General features: G+C 44.0%; 1 protein-coding gene across 4 annotated transcripts in view; it reads left to right on the top strand.

The window, feature by feature from the left end:
* luzp2 (leucine zipper protein 2) overlaps positions 1–23,829 on the top strand; it is a 210,215-nt gene that overhangs the window by 134,466 nt on the left and 51,920 nt on the right. For all 4 annotated transcript variants that reach the window (XM_051724394.1, XM_051724396.1, XM_051724395.1 and 1 more), the window contains 2 exons: positions 7,221–7,283; positions 18,386–18,448. In XM_051724394.1, the coding sequence (XP_051580354.1) occupies positions 7,221–7,283; positions 18,386–18,448 (126 nt within the window). The remainder of the gene's footprint in view (positions 1–7,220; positions 7,284–18,385; positions 18,449–23,829) is intronic.

The raw sequence follows: 23,829 nt of genomic DNA, 5'->3' as shown, positions 1-23,829 counted from the left end.
ACATGTACATAGACCGACAATATAATCTAAAATAAAGCAGACGCAACGTTATAACTCAATTTAAAAATGGATTGCTGTTAACTGTAGGCTTATGTTCAATGATATGTATATATATATATATATATATATATATATATAAACAAATAACTTCTAAAGACACTTTTTGTATCATCTAAACAATGCTGTATTTCTCTGCCACAATAATGCAATATATACTGTATATAGAGTGGCAAGAAAAAGTATGTGAATTGCTGCACGCCTGAAGTTTGCCAAAGACCACCTTGACATTCCACCACGCTACTGGAAAAATTATTTGTGGACTGATGAAACTATGGTTTCATTGTTTGGGAAGAATACGTAGCACTATGTATAATGTAAAAAGGTCACTACATACTAACTTGATAACTTCATCCTAACAGTGAAGTACGGTGGAGGGAGCATCATTATTTGGGGCTGCTTGGGTGCCTTGGACTGCTTGCCATCATCAAGGGAAAAATTAATTCCCAAGTTTATCAAGATATCCTACAGGATAATGTCAGGGTTGCTGTAAGAGAGAATGGTCCAAAATTCCTTCTGAACGTTGTCAAGGTCTAATTTGCTGCTACCATAAATGCTTGGTTGAGGCAGGGTGTAAAGTAATTGAGTAAAAATACTCAAGTATTATACTTCAGTATTAATTTTGGAGCATTGTACTTTACTCGAGTGCAATTTAAATGGAATATTTGTACTTTTACTTAATTACATTTCCAAATATTTTCTTTTAACTTTTTACTCCTTACAATTTTATTTAAATTTGAAAAGTACTCGTTACATTTTTGCAGATTGTTTTCTTTCATCTTACTGGACTGAAGCCACATTTTCACTGCATCCGACAAATGACAGGTGACAGACCAGAGGTCAGTTATTTCAAATGGAGTGTCACACGGTGGCTGCGTGGAGTTCCAACTATCAGCAGAGGCAGAATTTCAGATCAAATTTGATCTTCGGATACATTGAAATATTTGTTCAAATAGACCATATGTGACAGCCCAACTTAATGTGATGTATTCATTCAAAACTATGAGCACATAAGAAACACTGATGGTTTTTGTCCTAAACTTTATTCTAAACGCCTGCTACTTCTACAGATTGGATTATTTATGAAGTAAAAACTGATCATTCATGTTGCAAATTTATATATAAAAACAAAAGACTTTTGTAATTAAATGTGTAAATGTAATTAATTTCTATACTTGCCTTCATATTTAAATCATATTTATACATTTCTACTCCCTATTTGCTGAATTATTATTGTTGTTGTTGTTAGGCAAGCATTAATTATAATAATAACTATAAAACCAGCAATGAAAATTATAATAATATTGATAATAAAAGTAATGGAATCTGAGTAAATATTAATTATGAATTTTATTGAATCCATCCATCTGCTCAACAGCAAGGTTTGGTAGCAAACCTCAGAAAACATTTCACAAAGCCATCAACATTACTAACTTTCTTCAAAGCTTCATTATAATTTTATGAAGGCACAATTTGTGAGTGCCTTCTCAGATGAAAATGTCAGAGAGAAGCGAGGCGAGGGGGGGTCTGACATAAGTGAGTGTCTGTGTGAGTTAAAGCAGTGTTTCTCAACTGGTGGGTCGCAGGTCTATTCGGACTGGGTCGTGGACAGCAGGGAAAGAACAATGCCAAGGTTCTCCCATTGAATATATTTCGGCGGCCTCCCAAGTGATAGCCTATTTTAGGACTGCTGAGGCAGATATAATGATAATCTCACAATCAGCTAAAGGCTTCTCATCTGCACTTTCACACGAGTGTAACGGAACCAGCTCGTGCTAATGATCTGCTCTTTTCTCTGATGCATGCCTGCAACATCCGGGCTTCCCTCGATATTGCGGAGCACAGACCTAAAAACTGATGTGACCAATTTAAATTCTAGTGAGACTTTTCTAGTTTAAAGCATTACGGAAGAAGTCAAGTCAAACCCATCAAACAGTAGGCAGCCCTGACATGCCAAACAGCACAGAGGAGGAAAAGAGCAACACTGTGCTATGTGCTAATTTTTTTTTTTAATTATACATCACCTTTACAAAATTGTTTCATGATTTTACATGAGTAAAAGTAACTGTTATATTTTGACAAAATGTTATAGTTTCATATGAAATAATCTAAAGGTAGAATCTATTAGACCTCATTTTATATCAACAGTAGCAATTGTAGTTAAAGTTTCAAGATGTGTTTCAGCTAGTATTTATTTTTTCATAAATACTATAATTTTATATTATTATTATTATTATTATTCAAGACTAGCTACACTGACCATGGTAATGAGGAGCCATTCCTCCTGTGTAATATGTATGTTCTGTTTGAATTATGTTTGAAATTAGGAAACAAATGAGATAATAATGGGCTCATATAAGTAAATATGCTCTTCAATTTTTAAAAGGGGCAGAGAAAACTTCCTGTAGATTGTGTTGTTGACATCAACAACAAAAATAATGTCACTTGATGCATATCCTTGTACTTGAAAACCATGAACAAACAGCAGTCTGGCTGCGCTGTCGCACATCTACAGTATATGTTAATTGTTAATAATCATAGGACATTACTTTAAATCTCACACAGCTGATGTTATTTTTCATTTAGTAGTTAATTTAACATGTTATGCTGACATGTAAACTAACATGCTTTAGTTATATAACATGTTATTGTTACATGCTATTTTTTTTCTTAGCATGTTTATAATTTGGTTTATTATTATAATTCTGTTAGCTTTCTATTCTATTTATTTTATTTATTTTCAAAAGGGAGACTTTTTTTTACACATACTTCAATAAAAAAAAAAATGGTTTCAAGTTTCAATTATAATAAAGCATTTGTTCAACCAAAAAAAACAAAAAAAAACTTTTTCACTCCTTTAAGGGACATTGTAACTGGTAATAATAATTGTGTAATACCGTATACCGTGAAACCGTGATATTTTCTGAGACGTTATCGTACCATGAAAACCTCATACCGTTGCAACCCTACTCCCTACCCCAAACCTTAAACTAAAAACCTAACCGATAGTGTCAAAAAAAGCAAATGTGAGATGAAAAACACCATTTCTGAAGCAACCAGTTCATCTTGTGGTGCTTCTATGACACTTTTGTCTCACGTGTCAACTCACGTGCTCTCCAGACTCATCCCCGGTCCTTTATAAAAATGTAGTTGGTTATGTAATGCAAACATTACAATGAGCCATGCACTATAGTAAAAGTGTTTATATGTCATAAGATAGCATTGTGTAAGGGAACAGATCGAAAAGTACATGTTTATGAACTGATAATCTGCCGTTTTATCCGTGATTTAAGTGAAAGGCGATAAAAGTAATTGTTGTTTTAATGCCTCTAGTGTTCATTCCACCAGCAAATTGCTGTGTTACATAAAACAGGCCACATAAAAATCATTTTGCAAAAATGTAATAATTTTAACATGATCCTATGATCAGGTTTCAAATGTCACTGAGGGATAAATATGATAGTTGTCAGAGACAGTAAAAAGATGGCTTAACAAACCAATCGAATTTAACTACATCCTTTCTGACATAATCTCCTCACTTGATTTCATTCTAGCTAGGAAAAAGTTACTTTTTACTTTTTTACTACTTAAGTACAATTAAATGTGAATACTTTTTTACTTTCACTCAAGTATGTTTTTGACTAGATATTTGGACTTTTATCTGAGTATCCGTACTTTCACTTAAGTATAATTTCTGAGTACTTTTTACACCCTTGGGTTGAGGTTATTGCTGCCAAAGGATGATCGGCCAGTTATTAAATTCTAGGGTTCACTTACTTTTCCCACAGCATTGTACATGTTTAATTGGATGTGTTCAATAAAGACATGAAATATTGTAACTATTTGTGTGTTGTTAGCTTAAGCACATTATGTTTGTCTATACTTGTGACTCTGATGAAGACTAGATCACATTTTATTACCTATTAATGCAGAAAACCAGCAAGGGTTCACTTAATTTTCTCACAGCACTGTACATGTTTAATTGGATGTGTTCAATAAAGACATGAAAGATTATAATTGTTTGTGTGTTGTTAGATTAAGCACATTATGTCTGTCTATACTTGTGACTCTGATGAAGACTAGATCTTATTTTCTGACCTATTAATGCAGAAAACCAGCTAATTTCAAAGGGTTCACATACTTTTTCTTGCCACTGTATATCTATCTATCTATCTATCTATCTATCTATCTATCTATCTATCTATTTAATTTGGATTATTATGTATTATTTATATTGCTTTATCTTTATTTGGGGGCATTTCCCAGCAAACATGTAGATGTGTGATTCATTTTATTGATTTATAGGTATATCACGTAATTAATTTAATTACAAGTTTGTATTGATTGACAGCCTCTTCTCTGTAAACAAGGATTGATATCTTGTGCAATTTTCATTCTCAACTACACTGATCTTGTTTAAAGATATTTTAACCTGAAAGCATGTTGAAATCCAAATTGAGAAAATGATTTATTGCTGTGGTTTAGGACTAAATATCAAGATTCCAAGTGGTCCTTTCAGCTGCATCAACGCTGCACCCTCCTCCATGACTCCCGTCTAAACTAATTACGAGGAAAACACTGGAATCCTCATTAAAGTCTGGTCTAATTTAGACATTTATCTTTAGGTCAGAAGAGTTATGTTACAATCATTATGGATAACTGTAGGAAGCACCTTACTAACTCAGGGGGAGATACACAGTTATCAACATGCTGAAACTTTTCTTTTTTCATCTCTGTGTGTGGCTGTGCAGAGTATTGCGGGGGCTAGAGGCACAGGCATTCGTGTTCAGAATTAAAATGAATCACAGAGAATTAGCATTTCACCAGCTCTGGCTTTTCTTATCTGTGAACAGTTCACCACCAATTGACACCAATTACTCAGCAAAGCAGATTCACAACACCATATATATTCACAAGCTGCCTTTGCAACAGTGTGCCCATTCATTTTTGGGAAATGTTAACATTTTACACCTTTGTTGAAATGGCCCAACAAGCTGTGACCTTGTGTTTGCCTGTATGTGCCCCTTTATGACACGCTATCTTTTATATAACTATTATGTAGAGTTGTTGGCATTATGCTGAGCCCCAGCTGTTTTGGTAAGAGAAAGCAAACATCTCATTAGCTTTGTAAATTGCAAATTAATTTTTTTTGAAACTTTTGTCATTTTAGTCAGTTAATAGAAGTTGACACAAAAATGAAAAATTCTGTCTTCATTTACTCAGCCTCCAGTTGTTCCAAACATGTATGATTCCTGTCTTCCATTGAACACAAAAGGAGAAGTTAACTGATTATTGATGCTGCACTTTTTCTTATGAAAGTAAATGGTGACCAAGGGCTGTCAAGCTACAGATATGATGGAAAGCACAATAAAATTAGTCCATACTTTCCCAACTTAAATTTCAGTCTTTTCCTCAAATAAAGCTACTGTATGATTTCAGTAGACCTGAAAAGTAGCGCACAAGTCATATGGCTATTGTAATGGTTCTTATTGAATTGTAATTGGAGCCCTGGTCACCATTCACTTTCATTCAGTGTTGAGTGTAATCCAATTAAAAAGTAAATAGTTGCTGTAATCTAATTACTGTTTAGTTAAAAAGTAGTGTAATGCGTTACTGTTTAAATTCTTTTAATCAGATTACAGCTACTGACTTTTAAATAGTTTAATTACTTTTAAGTACATAATAGGGTTATGCTTATTGTTAATATGTTATTTATGTATAATACATGAAATATAGCACCATAATGAGTCATTGTGAAGGAGAAATGTGAGGTGCTGAGTGTATGACTTGTGTGTAACAATGAGCAAGAAAGAAATATAGACATTATTTTGAATTTGTTGAGTGGAAAAGTGTTTTAGAAAGTAACCTGTAAGTAAAGTAATTAGTAATGTGATGACTTTTTCAAGGAAGTAATTAGTAAAGTAATCTGATTAAAATTTTTAGAGAAATAATTAGTCATTTGTAGTGGATTACTATTTTTAAGTACTTAACCAACACTGCTTTCATTGTACACTTAGTGTGGTCTACGAAAGAAAGAAATTCCCACAGGTTTTGAACAACGTGGGCAAACTGTAAAAAATGTAACACAAAGAAATATCACTTCTACATCTCATTCATTATTTAATTATATTATTTCATTATACAAGATTAATTTTAGGACATGAATGGTATAATTGACGCACATTTGATATAAAGCCTTTCTACTCTGAAATGAAACATGATTAATGAGGACATTTCCATTTTCAGGATGCCCAGGCCTATAGTTCGCAAACTTGAAGTAGTATGCAACTAGGAAATGAAAAACGAGTCTCCATTGTATTGTAATCTAAAAAAACAATACTGCACCAAATATTTTTGGATTGACTGCAGTATATCAACATGTGAACTCAGACTGAATTCAATTAAAGTGCTAATCAGAATGAATACACCCGCAGGAACGCTGCTGTATTTTCTGGAAAAGCGCATAGCTGCTCGACCTCAGCATTTAGATTTAGATTTTTCCACAGTGTCTGTGATGGCTATAGGCAGGAGAGAGAGCGTGAGAGTTGAGGCAGTTTGAGATTCAGGGCTGAGCTGAATGAATAAGGAATAGAGAGCAACAGTGGAACGTTCTATTTGATTGGCATTGTGGTTTACCCTTAGGGCTGTAAACACTTCTGATTCTTTTCTGCCTGTTTGTATGGCATTCTGGTTTGTTTTGGTAAACCTTCACTCCCACATTCATAGTCTATATACACTCAAGTTGAATATTTTTTTATGGTTCTCTTTTCATTTGAATATTAACAAGAGATCAGTTCACTGGGAGTAAAGGTGATTGAGATTAACATTTCAGTTACTATATGCACATCAAATGTACAGCGTGATCTGATTTAATCTTTGTATTATTTGTAATTGTTCTTGATATTCAGGTTCTTCCACAGTTACTGTGTTGTCATATTTGTGTATATACAGTAAGTTTAAAAGCATACTCCATTCTTCTTTAAAGTAGTTAAAAATCATACACAATTTATTTATGCATTTTTTTCTACCTACAGTAAATCACCACTGTGGCAGTAATATGCAAGATATACAGTATAGTGTAGTACAGTGTGTGTGTGTATGTGTATATATATATATATATATATATATATAGTTTTTTTTTTTTCTATTTTCATTTCATGCAGATCAAGTTCTTAAAGATGGAGATGGAAAAGAAGACCAAAATCATTAAAGACCTGCAGCAAGAGGTACTGAATGCAACAATTTTGTCGGTTACATTTTTTATAAGAATAAGAAGGATATATTATTAATGTATTAATTTGGCATATAGCCTATGGTGTGTCATAATGTTAGACTCAGAACCTAAAAGTAACATAATACCTAATGTCATAACATTAACAGTCATAGCAGTTCAAAGATTTCAGGATGTCCGATTAAATCAGATTTAATATGAAGTGAGTAGTTTTTTCGATGTCAAAATACTTTCAACTATCCCACTTACAAATAATAATAACTTTATTTATATAGCACCTATTAGCAATATAGCACAAAGTGCTTCACAAAATATAAAATCAAAACACATTTATTGAAACGAACAAAGTGCTTCACAAAACATAAAATCAAAACACACTCAGTAAGACATATATTAAAAATAATAATAATAATAAAATTACAAGGTAGTAAAAGCAAGTTTATACAAATGAGTTTTTAAACGAGACTTAAAAACAGACACAGATTCAGCAGATCTAATATCCTCAGGCAAGCTTTTCCATAATCGTGAGGCCTTCACTACAAACACTCTATAACCTTTTGTTTTGTATCTGGATCTTGGAACAGCCAACATTTCATGACAAGAAGATCTAAGAGGTCTAACTGTTTCATAAGGTCTTAAAAGGTCTGCTAAATAATATGGCACCAACCCATGTAATGCCTTATATGTAATTAATCACATCTTAAAATCAACCCTAAAATGAATTGGTAGGCTAACAAATGCAAAGAAGCTAAAACTGGAGTAATATGAATAAAATACCTAGTTCGTGTCAAAAGTCTAGCTACAGCATTTTGCACTGATTGTAGCTGTGCTAAAGTGCGTTGGTTTAAAGTTGAGAACAGTGCATTACAATAATCTAGGCAAGATGAAATAAAAGCTTCTCTGTATCCCTAAAACTCAGAACATGTCTCACCTTGGAAATGTTCCTTAACTGATAAAAACAAGACTGAACTAACTTCCTGACGTGATATTCAAAATTTTAATTTGTGTCACCACCTGCTGAATATTCGGGACCACTTGATTAAATGCTGTCTCAATCTGATTCTTTTTTAAACCATGTCCGATTATGACAACCTCTGTTTTATCTGAATTTAACTGCAGAAAATTACATGCCATTATTGCACTACAAATTTCCTATTTGACAAACAGGAATCAAACCAGTCTAAAGCCACCCTAGATATTCCCACTTATCTCTCTAATGTATCATTTAAAACTGAATGATCAGCTGTATCAAACGCTGCAGTTAAATCAAGAAACACTAAAATGTTTCTCTCCAGCATCTTCCACCACCAATAAGTCACTGGTAACCCTTAGAAGGGCAGTTTCTTCCTGTGATTTTCTCTAAAACCTGACTGAATGTTTTTTTTAAATATTGTTATCCTTCACTACCTCCAACAGTTGGTTCATTACTGTTTCTCTATCATCTTTGAGATGAAAGGTAATTTTGATATTGGTTTATAGTTATTAGCAACTGAAGGGTCTAATGAAGGCTTCTTCAGAAGCGGTTGAACTATCGCAGTCTTTAACTCCTCTGGGACACATCCTGACACAAGCTAACTATTTTCTATAGACAATAAAGAAGGGCCTAAAGTAACAATAACTTCCTTGAAAAGTCTTAAAGGTACAACATCTGTACGACAACTAGATGGTTTCAAATCATGTACAATTTTATAAAGATCCTGCTCTGAAATAGGAGAGAAAGAATCCAATACATTCTCCCTACAAACCGATTTTTCCACACATGGTAGCGGAGCAATAATTGATGCCCTTATGTTAGAGGCCTTATTAACAAAAAAAGATAATATCAGACAGAATGCAGCACTAGACACAGGGTTGATCAGATTATTAGTTGTATTGAACAGAAACCTAGCTTTATGGCAGTTATCTGTTATTAGAAATATACAGAGACATCTCTAAGTAAGCCATTTGTTGGTTGGTTTCCTCAAAAAGTGTTAACACTGTGGCTCTGTGACTCTGTTAAAACATCCTGACCAGCCCAACACAGCAACTTTGGCTCAACCAATGGCATGAATTTGGGGCAAGAGTAGTTTTTGACCAACCCATGGCAAACGGGAGGAGTTTTTAAAGAGCTTGTTTTTGCAATTCCGTTTGTTGATGCTCGTGGTGCAGAATTTACACACGTCAGCTTTAAATAATTCACTGATGTGTGATGGACCATAGCTGGTCAAAAATTAATTGAGAAAATATAAAAATGGCATAATACTTTGTCACAATGGAGATTTATGTTATGACTATGTAACCAGTCCTGGCGGGCGCGCTAACGAGGAGGCTAAAGGCTACAGTGCACCTCTTGAGGCTAGGGGAGTGAGGTTTACACACTGCACAGCTACCATCCAGCTGGCTACCGTTACACTCACCCCCCCTAAACCTCACTCCCATCCGGGTCACAGCACCACTGTTACTGGTCAACATAAATAGGTAATGACAGCATAATAATTGTTCAGTTTGTTAAAGCACTGGTTATATGATTTACAATGCTTCAATCAACTTTAAGTAAATTTTACCAGCCAACTTAGCTTCAGATTACTAAATAGAAAAAAAAAAACACATTTTTTGTGCAAGATTGATGGCTACATATTATTCAGATCTGAATTTTCATGGTTGTTCTTTGGAGTAATTTGCCTCTTACATTTACATTTACATTGATTCATTTGGCAGAAGTTTTTATCCAAAGCGACTAACAAAAAAGGAATACATTGTAAGTGAATCATCTTAAGGAGACAGTGGTACAAAAAGGGACGATGAGGGACGCGGACAAGGTTTGCTTTCTCAACGCCCCCATCTCCCAGATCAGCCACTTCGCCCAGCAGTTCTCGGCGGTGAGGAAGCAGACGAAGGCTATACAACACATCTTGCCCCAGTGCGGCTCAAGATCCCGTATCCCGTCTGCTTACCGATGGCGTCCCCCCGCGGTGGTGAAAGCCCAGGTGGCTCTGCCTCAGCCCGAGCCCAGTTCTTGGCCCCAGCGTAGAGCCCCCCGCAGGAAGCTGACGCCCCCCGCCTCATGGGCTGGCACGAGGACCCGGAAGGCTCCTAAGCGCCCCTAAGACAGACGACCCAGGGAGTGAGATGTCTGCTGCAAACCCGGAGCTGATATCCAGACTACTCCATCCCCCGTTGGAGGGCCGGGAGGTAAATCCTTGGTTTCCTTTTCTTTTATGTTTGCCGCATCCCAAACAGGCTGCGGTACCCACATTCTCAAAAGAACAGTTTCCTCATTCCTCACTCCCTGGGTCACATAGCCAGTGTTTACGACTGCCGTTATCATGGCAACTGGGCACTGAGCACCTGCAACTTAGAAGCCGCGAACACGGGCCCCCCGCCTTCGCACGTCTGGTTGCACCACACCCATGGCCAGGTTCTTGTGATGGACTACGAGGACAGTCAAAAAGTCCCTCCTCCTCCGTCGCCAACCCCCCCGACACTGGTTATATGGAGCAAGGTAAGTGCTTCGAGGGTCCCCTCAGCGCAGCCATGAGTTCGAGACGAAGCGAGGCTCCTCGATGTGGCATCCCCTACTCCCTCCTGCCACGAGGCCCCACCCACAGGTACATTAAACGCGACCGTCCCCTTAGTGCCCCTCGCCTGGAGCTTGGACGCATGGCTAGCGCTTTCCAACCTGTCGCGGTGGTTGACCAGGACCATCCAACTCGGCTATGCGATTTAGTTCGCCAGGCACCCGCCCCGGTTCAGCGGCATCCACTTCACTTCGGTGAGGGGCGAGAACGCCGCCACCTTGCGTGCGGAGATCGTGACCCTTCTGCGCAAGGGCGCGATAGAGCCTGTCTCTCCAGCTGATATGAAGAAAAGGTTTTACAGCCCTTACTTCATCGTACCGAAGAAAGGTGGTGGATTGTGGCCAATCTTGGACCTGCGAGTTCTGATCCGGGCCTTGCACAGGCTCCCGTTCAAGATGCTGACTCCAAAGCACATTTTGGCGTGTGTCCGGCATCACGATTGGTTCGCGGTGGTAGACCTGAAGGATGTGTACATTCACATCTCGGTTCTACCACGACACAGACCCTTCCCACGGTTTGCTTTCGATGGTCGGGCGTATCAGTACAAGGTCCTCCCCTTCGGCCTGTCCCTGTCCCCTCGCGTCTTCACGAAAGTTGCAGAAGCAGCTCTTGCCCCGTTAAGGGAAGTGGGTGTCCGCATACTCAACTACCTCGATGACTGGCTGATGCTAGCTCACTCTCGAGAGTTGCTATGCGCACACAGGGACCTCGTGCTCAGGCACCTCAGCCAGCTAGGGCTTTGGGTTAACTGTAAAAAAGAGCAAGCTCTCCCCGGTTAAGAGCATCTCATTCTCGGCATGGAGTTAGACTCAGTCTCGATGATAGCGTGCCTCACAAGCGAGCGCGCACGGTTGGTGCTGAACTGCCTGAAGTCATTCAAGCAGAGAACAGCTGTTCCACTGAAACACTTTCAGAGGCTCCTGGGGCATATGGCATCCTTGGCGCTGGTCACGCCACTAGGGTTGATGCATATGAGACCACTTCAGCACTGGCTTCAGACTCGAGTCCCGAGATGGGCATGGCGAGGTGGCACACATCGCGTGGCCATCACACCGATCTGCCGCCACTAGTTCAGCCCTTGGACAGATTTCTACGGGCAGGAGTTCCCCTACAGCAAGTGTCCAGGTGCGTCGTCATTACGACAGATGCCTCCAATCGAGGCTTGGGCACCGTGTGCAATGGGCATGCAGCCACTGGCTCCTGGACAGGACCGCAACTGTGTTGGCACATCAACTGCCTCGAGTTGCTGGCAGTATTGCTCACCCTGCGGAGGCTTTTGCCATTGATCCGGGGCAAGCATGTGTTGGTCCGGACGGACAACACAGTGACAGTAGTGTATATAAATCTCCAAGGCAGCTTACGCTCACGTCGCATGTCGCAACTCGCCCGCCATCTCCTCCTATGGAGTCAGCGGCGACCGAGGTCGCTGCGGGCCACTCACATCCCGGGTAACCTTAACGCCACAGCGGACATGCTGTCACGGCAGGTGACGCTCAGGGGAGAGTGGAGACTCCACCCCAGGTGGTCCAGCTGTAGACCTATTTGCCTCCTGAGAAACCTCCCACTGCCCGCTCTGGTATTCTCTGACGGGGCCCCCCTCGGCCCAGACTTGCTGGCACACAGCTAGCCCCGGGGGCTGCGCAAGTATGCGTTCTCCCTAGTGAGCCTACTTGCACAGACCCTGTGCAAGGTCAGGGAGGATGAGGAGCAGGTCACCCTTGTGGCCCCATATTGGCCCACCCAGACTTGGTTCTCAGACCTCACGCTCCTCACGACAGCCCCTCCCTGGCGAATTCCCCTGAGGAAGGACCTTCTTTCTCAGGGATGGGGCACCATCTGGCACCCACGCCCAGACCTCTGGAACCTCCACTTCTGGCACTTGGACGGTACGCGGAAGACCTAAGTGGCCTACCACCAGCAGTGGTAGACACGATCACTCAGGCCAGAGCTCCCACCACAAGGCAGCTTTATACCCTGAAGTGGCATCGGTTTGCGAATTGGTGTTCTTTTTGAGCTGAAGACCCTCAGAGATGTGCAGTCGGGTCAGTGCTTTCCTTCCTGCAGGAGAGGCTGGAGGAATGGCTGTCCCCCTCCACCTTGAAGGTGTATGTGGCCGCCATAGCGGCACACTACGATACAGTGGACAGTAAGTACTTAGGGAAGCACGACCTGGTCATCAGATTACTGAGAGTCACCCGGAGGCTGAATCCTCCTAGGCCACACCTGTTCCCCTCATGGGATCTCTCCGTGGTCCTCCTGGGCCTTCGCAGAGCCCCCTTTGAGCCGCTAGAGTCAGTCGAGTTGAAAGCCCTCTCCTTGAAGATGGCCCTCCTGATTGTGCTCACCTCCATCAAGAGGGTCGGGGACCTGCAAGTGTTCTCTGTCAGCGATACCTGCCTGGAGTTTGGCCCGGGTGACTCTCACGTTGCTGCGTCCGGTGCGTACTTTGCGCATCTACTTGGATCGCACGCAGAGCTTTAGACGCTCTGAGCAGCTCTTTGTCTGCTTTGACGGACAGCGGAAAGGGAACGCTGTCTCCAAACAAAGGCTTTCCCACTGGATCGTGGATGCCATCGCTATGGCATACCAGGCCCAGGCCATGCCCGCCCCCTTGGGAATATGAGCACACCACACAAGGAGTCTGGCAGCCTCATGGGCACTGGCCCATGGCACCTCTCTAGCAGACATCTGCAGGGCAGCGGGCTGGGCGACACCCAATACCTTCGTGAGATTTTACAATCTCCAGGTTGAGCTGGTTTTTACCTCGTTGAGGTAAGTTCAGGAATACGGACAGCTGGCCGGGTGTATCATTTGCATATAGCGCCTTTCCCCTCCAAAGAGGTGAAGATGTGCGCTTCTTTTCCCATGCAAGTTCATGAACCCGTAAACCTTGGATGTCCTTCCTCCCTAGTCCTGTGGCTCATGAATTCAGCAGATGAATTCACAGCCGGAACCAGTACGTGTGCTAATATGCCCTTACTGAGGTAGGTGCTCCACAGGTGCCGGTTACTCTGGTAACCCCCTGTGATATATTTTCTGCAGTATGGTCTCCCTGTCAGCAGACCTGCGTCTCCCTTCGACAGAGCCCTCTCTGTCCCGGTCCCTGTGTTTGTAAAGCTCCTCCCCTTTCAGGCAGGACCTACCACCGTGCCTCTTCCATGTGTGGCTCTGAGCCCACATGACGTGCTTGCCACGTTACCTCCCCTCCGGGCAGGATGTGGTCTCCGCAGGGTCTTTTCCCCGTGAAAGAATGGGATAGGAAAAGAACACCTTCCCCGGCGCATATATTGAGCGTTAAAATGGCCCCAGCCAAATAACTGAATACTCTGTGGAGAGAAAACATAGAGAGAAAAGGCCATGGCTGGCACGGCCTGCTTCCTTACTAGATATGTCTCTTCCCCCCCCAGGGATGTGGGGAACTATACAACATTTTTGGGGTGTTGGGGGAGGCTATGTGCAGACCGGTGCACCTGCTACTACACATGCAGCAGCTTGCTTGCACCTGCACTGGCTGTCCACGTAACACGGTTCAGCTAGTTGTGGCGTTTCGTATAGGGACCCCTAGTGTCACTACATTGACACAAAGTCGAGTGAGTGACAGAAAGGGAACATCTCAGTTAATGTCGTAACCTCTGTTCCCTGATGGAGGGAAGGAGACGTTGTGTCCCCCCTGCCACAATGCTGTACTACCCGCTGAAACGCCCGGGACCCTGTCTCGGCTCCTCAGCACAAAACCTGAATGAGTAGTTGTGAGCCAGCTCCTTTTATACCTGTATGTCCAGGAGAGTGGCATGCAAATGCCACTCACCAATTCTCATTGGCCTTTTCTCAAAGATCTGAGGTGTTCAGGGCTCTCAAGAGTGACCCCCAGTGTCACTACATCGACACGTCTCTTTCTCTCCATCAAGGAGGTTATGACAGTAACCGAGACGTTACTCCTAGATTTCTGACCATTTTGGAAGGCATTACTGTAGTTGAACCCAGCTGCATAGTGATGTTGTGTTCAACAGCAGGGTTGGCTGGAAAGACAAGGAGTTTAGTCTTGTCTGGGTTGAGTTTCAGGTGGTGTTCCTTCATCCAGGCTGAGATGTCTGCCAAACAGGCAGAGATTCGAGCAGTCACCATGGTGTCGTTGGGCTAGAAAGACAAGTAGAGCTGTGTGTCATCGGCGTAGCAGTGGTAAGAGAAACCATGTGCCTGAATGATGGGTCCCAGTGATGTTGCGTATATAGAGATGAGAAGTGGCCCAAGCACTGAGCACTGAGGTACCCCAGTAAGTAGCTGATGTGACTTGGACACCTCACCAGGCTACCTTGAAGGTCCTATCTGAGATTTAGGAATTAAAACAGTCAAGCACAGTTCCTGTGATGCCCAGAGTAGAGAGGGTGGAGAGTAGGATCTGATGGTTGACTGTGTCAAAGGCTGTAGAAAGGTCCAGTAGAATCAGGACGGATGATCTGGATCCAGCTTTCGCCTGTCTCAGCGACTCAGTGACAGACAGCAGGGCAGTCTCGTTGGAGTGTTCACTTTTGAAGCCTGACTGTTTGTCATCCAGCAGTTCTGTGAGAGATAGGCAGAGATCTGATTGAAAACTGCCCTTTCAAGTGTTTTTGCCATGAATGGGATGAGAGAGACTGGTCTGTAGTGTTCTACTTGTGTGGGGTTAAGTGCAGGTTTCTTCAGCAGCGGGATTACTCGAGCCTGCTTAAATGTAGTGGGAAAAATGCCTGTAAGTAGAGATGTGTTAATTATGTGTGTGGGTGCGGGTAGGATGGACGGAGAGATGGCCTGGGGAAGGTGGGAAGGAATGGGGTCAAGAGAACAGGTGGTGGGGTGGTTGGAGAGGAGTTTAGAGACCTCAGTGTCAGTCAGAGGAGAGAACATAGAGACAGAAGAGCTGCATACAGGAGACGGGTGTTTGACAGAGTGTGGTGCTGAGAATGTATTACTGATGGCTGTAACCTTATTAGTAAAAAAATGTGGCAAAGACATCTGCTGTCAGTGATGTGTCAGGCGGTGGAGGGGGAGGACAAAGAAGTGTGTTGAATGTTCTAAACAAGCTGTGAGTGTCTGTTGTGCTGTTGATCTTGTTCTGGTAATAGGAAGTTTTTTGAAGATTTAACATATCTGAAAAAGTTGCAAGCAGAGACTGACACTTACCCAGATCTGCTGGATCTTTAGATTTCCACCATCTCCTCTCATCCGCCCTGAGGTTAGTCCGATGTCCATGAAGGACATCAGAGAGCCAGGGGCTTGGTGGTATCATACATGCTGGCCTAGAGGAGAGAGGACAGATGCTGTCTAGACAGGATGTTAAAGTAGAGCTTAGTGTGTCTGTGGCAGTGTTTACATTCAGGGTGGAAAATAAGTTTTGTATGGGAAGAGAGGTAGAGACAGAAGTGGAAAGGCATGAAGGTGAAAGAGAACAGAGGTTACGGTAAAAGGAAACCAAAGATGGAGTCTGTTTTATTATAGATGGGAGAGTCATGTTGAATTGAACAAAGTAGTGATCAGAGACATGTAAATGAGTAACAAGAATATTTGATTTGGTAAAGTTACGTGTAAAAATGAGGTCCAGCTGGTTGCACGATCTGTGAGTTGCTGTAGTGCTTAGTCTTTTCAAGTCAAATGAGGCCAGAAGAGCATGAAGTTCAGTGGCCTGGGGCTTGTCTTGGTGTATGCTGAAATCTCCAAGAACCACAAGTGGCCTACCATCTTTCAGGAAGGAGGACAGCAGGACATCCAACTCCTCGAGAAAGTTTGCCAGCTGACCTGGAGGGCGATAGATGACAACAACATGGATTTTTGTGTGTTGCATTTTTGTAATAGCATGGAATTCAAAAGAAGTATTGTTAAATAGAGGGGAGTGTGGTGAAACTGTCCAGTTGTTTTGAATGAGCAAACCTGTTCCCTCACCCTTACTGGTGTGTCGAGGGGTGTGAGAGAAGGAGAAGTTGTTGGAGAGAGCAGCGGGTGTTGCTGTATCCTCTGGACATATCCATGTCAGTGCAAGGATGCAGGTTGTGCCTTAATTGTGCCCTATGTGCTTGGGTGGATCCCTGTGTCATTGGAGTCTGTAGCAACATGTCACTTTTAATGACAGCTGCCATTTTTATAGCAGACATAGGCACTCGTTCTTCTTCAGAGATGCAAGTATGTGGACTTGATTATCAGCCAATTCCACCTCATTGAATCATATTGCAATGCTATTCTGCTTCATTACCTCAAACATTCTTGCTCTTGTTCTCAGTACACCCCTTCCTTTCTTGCTCTTTTCTTTCTCTCTCACACTTTCTCTCTCTCTATTTTGCACATATACACACACTTTAATATACATTATTACACCTTTGTGACCTACCGCCTATTATATATTCCCTTGTCAATTTGTTGGTGTAGGCACTGTGAATTTTTACACAGCAGGTGTTGTAATTACAGTAAAAGTAGAAAAGACCCTGTTGAACATTCAGTTTTACTTTAATGACATAAGTGCAGAATGTATGCTGAATATCGTCTGAAATGCAAGTGGTCTTCTGAAATAATGGCTTTGCCATTTTAGTTGTCAAACGTTACTCCACAGTCGATCTGAGTGAAAGCATCCTTATGTGAAATAATTGCCCAATTCAGTCAATACAAAACTGCACCTATACTGTAGTTGTGTAATTATTCTTTAATCCAATTAGACAAAACAAACCTTTTGATTTCAGTAGCAAATTTCAGTGGTCTTGCAGTGTGACAGATTAATGTTTAGTAAATATTTCATGTAGTCTCTTAATTATATGAGGTCAAGAAATGGCATTCACATTAATTATAATATAATTGTAATTTATTGTCTTTTAAGGCCACTTATTGTTTTTAAGACAGTTTAATGAGATTCTAATTCACTATTCAGCACTGGTGACATACTAATAATAAAGGTTATATTTTCATAATCGGCTCAAAATTGCATGATGAAATTGAGATATATTAAAAATTTGATAATGAAAAGATTTTCACATTATTCGTCATCATGAAATTCAAGATGTACATATATTTTTAAATATTTCTTAATTCATCTTTTTTTAATTAATTTTTTATTAAGGGACAGTGAAAACATGATGTTACATCAACTGCCCTTGTGTATTTGCATCTGAGAGAATTAAGTGGTTATTTTGCAGAGAGAGAGAGAGAGAGAGAGAGAGAATAATCAGAAAGACAGGAACAGAGAGAAAGAGAAAAGGAGGAGGTGTAGATAAGCACTAGATTAAACTCAGCACCACCATCATCTCTGTATTGATTCTTAATCTACCATCATCTATTTCCATAAAGACATCCAGTGCAGGTTATTACAGAAATGAGGCATATACTCCAGAGTCACCTTGAGCTCCAATACGCTTGTGAGGGAACTGTCAAAAAGAACTCAATGGAAATAGCTGAAGCATTGCTTTTGTCTGCAGGGACAAGGGGAACAATTAAATTGAGAAGTAGGGCTTGTTCCATGCATGATGTTACAAAGCCAAGTGTGCAGTAAAGAGTTATTTACTGCCATTTTCCTGTCTTTCAGAATAAAAGCTTAAAGAACAAACTTCTGTCTGGGAACAAGCTCTGTGACATACATGCAGACGAGGTATGTTACATTTGACTGTTGCACACCAATTAGGGTTGCCAACTGTCCCGTATTCGCCTGGATATCATGTATTTTGGCTGAAATGGACACATTCCTTATTTATGCAGTGAAATGTTAAAGGGTCTCTTGTTCAAGTGGCAAAAACTTGGCAACCCTACCACCAATATGATCGCCTTTATTCACATATATTCCTAAATTCATGGGTACTTGTACACAAAGTGTAGGCTACTTCTAGCACACATTTTCATACATTTGGATAGACAATAAAATGCACAATATCAATGTATTGACAGCACCTAAAACATAATCACGTTTACGTACAAACACCATTAGAGATGTGCAAATTAAAAATTGGTTGTCTTTACTGTATTTATATAAAATGAGGCTAAAGTGATAGTTCGCCCAAAAATTAAAATTCTCTCATCATTTAGTCACCCTCATGCCATTCCAGATGTGTATGACTTTCTTTCTTCTGCTAGACACAAACGATGATTTTAAAATTAATATTTCATCTCTGTAGTTCAATTCAAGTGAATGGTGACCAAAATCTCCAAAAGGACATAAAGACAGCATAAAAGTATTCCATACAACTCCAGAGGTTAAATTCATATATTCAGAACCGATATGACAGGTGTGGGTGAGAAACCAATCAATATTTAAGTCAGTTTTTACCATTATTCTCCACATTCACATTCTTCTTCTTTTGTTTTTAGCGATTCACATTCTTTGTGCATATTGCCACCAACTGGACAGGGAGGAGAAAATACTTAAATATTGATCTGTTTCTCACCCACACCTATCATATTTCTTCTGAAGATAAAGATTTAACCACTGGAGTCATTAGTTGGATAACTGTTATGCTGCCTTTGTGTGCATTTTGGTGATTTAAAATGTTGGTACCCATTCACTTGCATTGTGAGGTCCTACAGAGCTGAAATATTATTCTAAATATCTTCGTTTGTGTTCAGCAGAAGAAAGAATGTCATACACATCTGGGATGGCATGAGGGTGAATAAATTATGAGAGAATTTTCATTTTTGGGTGAACTATCCCTTTCAATATGTTTGACATCATCACATTTACTTAACTTGACATACAGTATAATGGTTTCATTCTGTCCTGTGTGATTTCTAAAGATTGGTAAGAACAATTTTGACAGCACAGAAAACACACACACACACGCACGCAAATCTGGAAATGATTGAAATATGTTAATGTTACACTGTAACATTGAGAGTTCCCTATCTGTCACTCACTCGACGTTGGTGTCGATGTAGTGACACTAGGGGTCACTCTTGGGAGCCCGAGACACCTCTGGTCTTTGATAAAAGGCCAATGAAAATTGGCGAGTGGTATTTGCATGCCACTCCCCCGAACATACGGGTATAAAAGGAGCTGGTATGCAACCACTCATTCAGATTTTCTCTTCGGAGCCGAACGGTCATGCTCATTGAGCTGAATACTACTGTTCATTCACCTCTGCTGGATCTGACGGCGCATTTCAGCGGCTTCTCCCTCCTCTGCACTGGTGCACTGCAGAGAATGCCCCTGGGCGCTTCGGCAGAAAAACTAGAGAGTATATTTTCTGAAAGAGCATTTTTCCCCTCTAAAAGAGTATATATTTCTCTAAAAGAGCGCACACACGGAACGTCTTTTTAAAGACGCTTCTTTTTAAAGATGCTTTTCCGATTGTGTGTTATTCCTGGTTGTGCTCGTTATCTCTCGCCTTCTAACGGTCACGATCACTGTCTTTCGTGTCTGGGCACTGCTCACGCGGAGACAGCGTTCGTGGATGGTCACATTCTCATTGTGAGAATGTGTCCATGGCAACGTTGCGGTCACGGCTCGCCTTCGTAAGGAAGCGAGCCACCCCAGAGGCTCCCGCCTCGGTCCTTTTACCCACGGGTTTGAGGCCAGCGCGGCTAGCACTGGGGGCGATTTGGGGACCCCAATGGGACCGCCTCCGCCGGGTATCCCCCCGCGGACCTCCCATTCCCCAGCACGCTCGTCTGCCCCGATCCGGCTTCCGGGTGAGTCTGCCGGCTCGTCTCACGGCGAGTTCGACCTCTTATTCGGAGCCCGCGAAAGTGATGAGCTCTCGAGCGCAGCATCGGAGAGCGGGCTCGTCCAGTCGGAAGCCTCGGCTGGGCTCCTCCCTTCGGGGTCGATCGCCCAGTCACAGGCTGACGCGGAGATGACGACATGCTTTCCCGGACAGCCGCGAGCGTCGGTTAGAGTGGATTTCACCGCTCTTCTCTGAACCCTCACGGCTCTGTGATTGGTTCCTGGGCTCGCGGCGCCGCTCAAAGCCACGCCCCGCCCCGTTCCTTTCTTCCCGGAAGTGCATGAAGAGCTGACAAGGTCGCGGGAGGCACCTTTTACTGCCTGGTCCCGATCTTTTCAGCTTCCCCGCTCTCACTACCCTCGATGGTGGGGCGGCCAAGGGTTATTCGGCAATCCCCCGGTGGATAAAGGCGCTCGCGGTGCACCTATGCCCGCAGAGCGCCGCCACCTGGCGTGGGTGCCCAAAGCCCCCGTCCAAGGCCTGTAGGTTTACGTCGTCTCTGACGGTCAAAGCCTACGGCGCTGCTGGACAAGCCGCCTCAGCCCTGCACGCCATGGCTCTCCTGCAAGTCCGCCAAGGCGCTAAAGGAACTGCACGAGGGTAGTTCCGCCCCGGGATTGATGCAGGAACTGCGCTCGGCGACCGACCTCGCTCTCCGAGCGACGGAGGTCACGGCGCGGTCTCCCGGGCGGACGATGGCCACACTAGTGGTCCAGGAGCGCCACCTTTGGCTCAACCTGGTCGAGATGGGTGAGGCCGACAGGACACGATTCCTTGCTGCCCCCATTTTCCAGGCGGGCCTATTCGGCGACACCGTTGAGGACTTTGCCCAGCAGTTCTCGATGGTAGAGCAGTAGATGGATGCTAGCCGGCTTGTCCTGCCCCGGCGTGGCTCAAGATCCCCCCATCTACTCATCGCCGAGGGCGTCCCCCTGCGGTGACTGCACCGGCTGCGCCGCAGCCCGCTCCTCCGGCCCGGCCCTGGCGTGGAGCCCACCGCAGGAAGCCGACGCCACCCGTCTCACAGCCGGCACCGAAGAACCCACGGAGGTCTTCGAAGCGCCCCTGAGACGGGCGACCCAGGGACAACGAAACCCGCTGCTCTGGAGCTGGTAAGCAGATCTTCTTTTTGTTACCTTTTGCATTTAATTGCGCTGCATGCCCAAGTGGCTGCAGTACTCAAGAGCTCCGCAAGAGTGGTTTCCTTGTTCCCTGGGTCACATATTCGGTGTGTACGGCTGGCATCACGACCACCGTCCACCACTCCATTTGGCAGGTTGGCGCTCCAGCGGCGGTCTCCCGCCCTGAGCGCCCAGCTGTGGCACAAATCCGCCCCCGATGTGACAGTCTCCACGGGTCATGAGGACAGGCCTCTTCCTCCCCCGTCCCAGGCTGTTCCAGGGGTGGTCACAAGGAGCCAGGTAAGTGCTTCGATGTCCTCGGACTCAGCACGGCCACGATGTGGTGTGGCACCTCAAGCTCCGCCCCGCCGCGAGGCCCCACCCGCCGGTACATCCGATGACGTTGTCCCTTTGGTCCCCCTTGCGCGGAACTCGTACGCATGGCTTACGCTTTCCAGTCCGTCACGAGGGCTGGTCCGGACCGTCCGACTCGGCTGCACGATTCACTTCGCTGGGCATCCGCCCAGGTCCAGCGGTGTCCACTTCACCTTGGTGAAAGATGGAAATGCTGCTACCTTGCGCGGAGATCGCTACCCTCCTACGGAAGGACGCGATAGAACCTGTCCCTCCAGCCGAGATGAAGAAGGGGTTTTACAGCCCCTACTTCATTGTACCGAAAAAAGGCGGTGGGTTGCGGCCAATCATGGACCTGCGAGAACTGAACCGGGCCTTACATAGACTCCCGTTCAAGATGCTGACGCAAAGACTCATTCTAGCGAGCGTCCGGCATCAAGATTGGTTCGCGGCGGTAGACCCGAAGGATGCGTACTTTCACGTCTCGATCCTTCCTCGACACAGACCCTTCCTGCGGTTTGCGTTCAAGGGTCAGGCGTATTGGTACAAGTCCTCCCTTTCGGCCTGTCCCTGTCTCCTCGCATCTTTACGAAGATCGCAGAGGCTGCCCTTGCCCCGTTAAGGGAGGTGGGCATTCACATTCTCAACTATCTCGACGACTGGCTAATCCTAGCTCACTCTCGAGACGGGTTATGCGCACACAGGGACCTGGTGCTCTCACACCTCAGCTGACTAGGGCTTCGGGTCAGCTGGGAAAAGAGCAAGCTCCTCCCGGTTCAGAGCATCTCTTTTCTCGGTTTGGAGTTGGACTCAGTCTCCTTGACGGCGCACCTTACGAACGAGCGCGCCCAGTCGGTGCTGGCCTGTTTGAAGGCGTTCAAACAGAAAACAGCGGTTCCACTGAAACATTTTCAGAGGCTCCTGGGGCATATGGCGTCCTCGGCGGTGGCCACCCCGCTCGGGTTGATATATAGCATATGTCAACCGCCAAGGCGGTCTGCGCTCCCGCTGTATGTCATAACTCGCCCGCCGTCTCCTCCAACGGAGTTAGCAGCACCAAGTCGCTGCAAGCCACTCACATCCCGGGCAACCTCAACACTTCGGCGGACGCGCCGTAACAACAGGTTACCCTCAAGGGAGAGTGGAGACTCCACCTTCAGGTGGTCCAGCTGATTTGGAGTCGATTCAGTCAGGCACAGGTGCACCTGTTCGCCTCCCAATAATCCTCCCACTGCCCGCTCTGGTACGCCCTCACCGAGGCCTTCCTCGGCATAGACGCGCTGGCACACAGCTGGTCCCCTGGCATTCGCAAATATGCGTTTTCCCCAGTGAGCCTGCTCACACAGACCCTGTGCAAGGTCAGGGAGGACGAGGAGAAGGTCGTCCTGGTAAGCACCCTACTGGCCCGCCCAGACGTGGTGCTCGGACCTCACGCTCCTCGTGACAGCTCCCCCGGGCAAATTCCCCTGAGAAAGGCCCTTCTTTCTCAGGGAAGGGGCACCATCCGGCACCCGCGCCCAGACCTCTGGAATCTCCATGTCTGGCCCCTGGACGGGACGCGGAAGACCTAAGCTGTCTCCCACCTGCGGTGGTAGACACATTCACTCAGGCTAGGGCTCCCTCTACGAGGCGCCTGTATGCCTTTAAGTGGTGTCTGTTCGCTAAGTGGTGTTCTTCCCATCAGGAAGACCCCCAGAGGTGCGCAGTCAGATCAGTGCTTTCCTTCCTGCAAGAGAGGTTGGAAGGGAGGCTGTCCCCTTCCACCTTGAAGGTGTACGTTGCTGCCATAGCAGCACACCATGACGCAGTCGACGGTAAGTCCTTAGGGAAGCATGATCTGA

The sequence above is a fragment of the Myxocyprinus asiaticus genome, chromosome 18, assembly GCF_019703515.2.
Source record: "Myxocyprinus asiaticus isolate MX2 ecotype Aquarium Trade chromosome 18, UBuf_Myxa_2, whole genome shotgun sequence".
Classification (NCBI taxonomy): domain Eukaryota; kingdom Metazoa; phylum Chordata; class Actinopteri; order Cypriniformes; family Catostomidae; genus Myxocyprinus; species Myxocyprinus asiaticus.
Note: the sequence above shows the minus strand (reverse complement) of the source record. Positions and strands in the feature narration are given on the sequence as shown.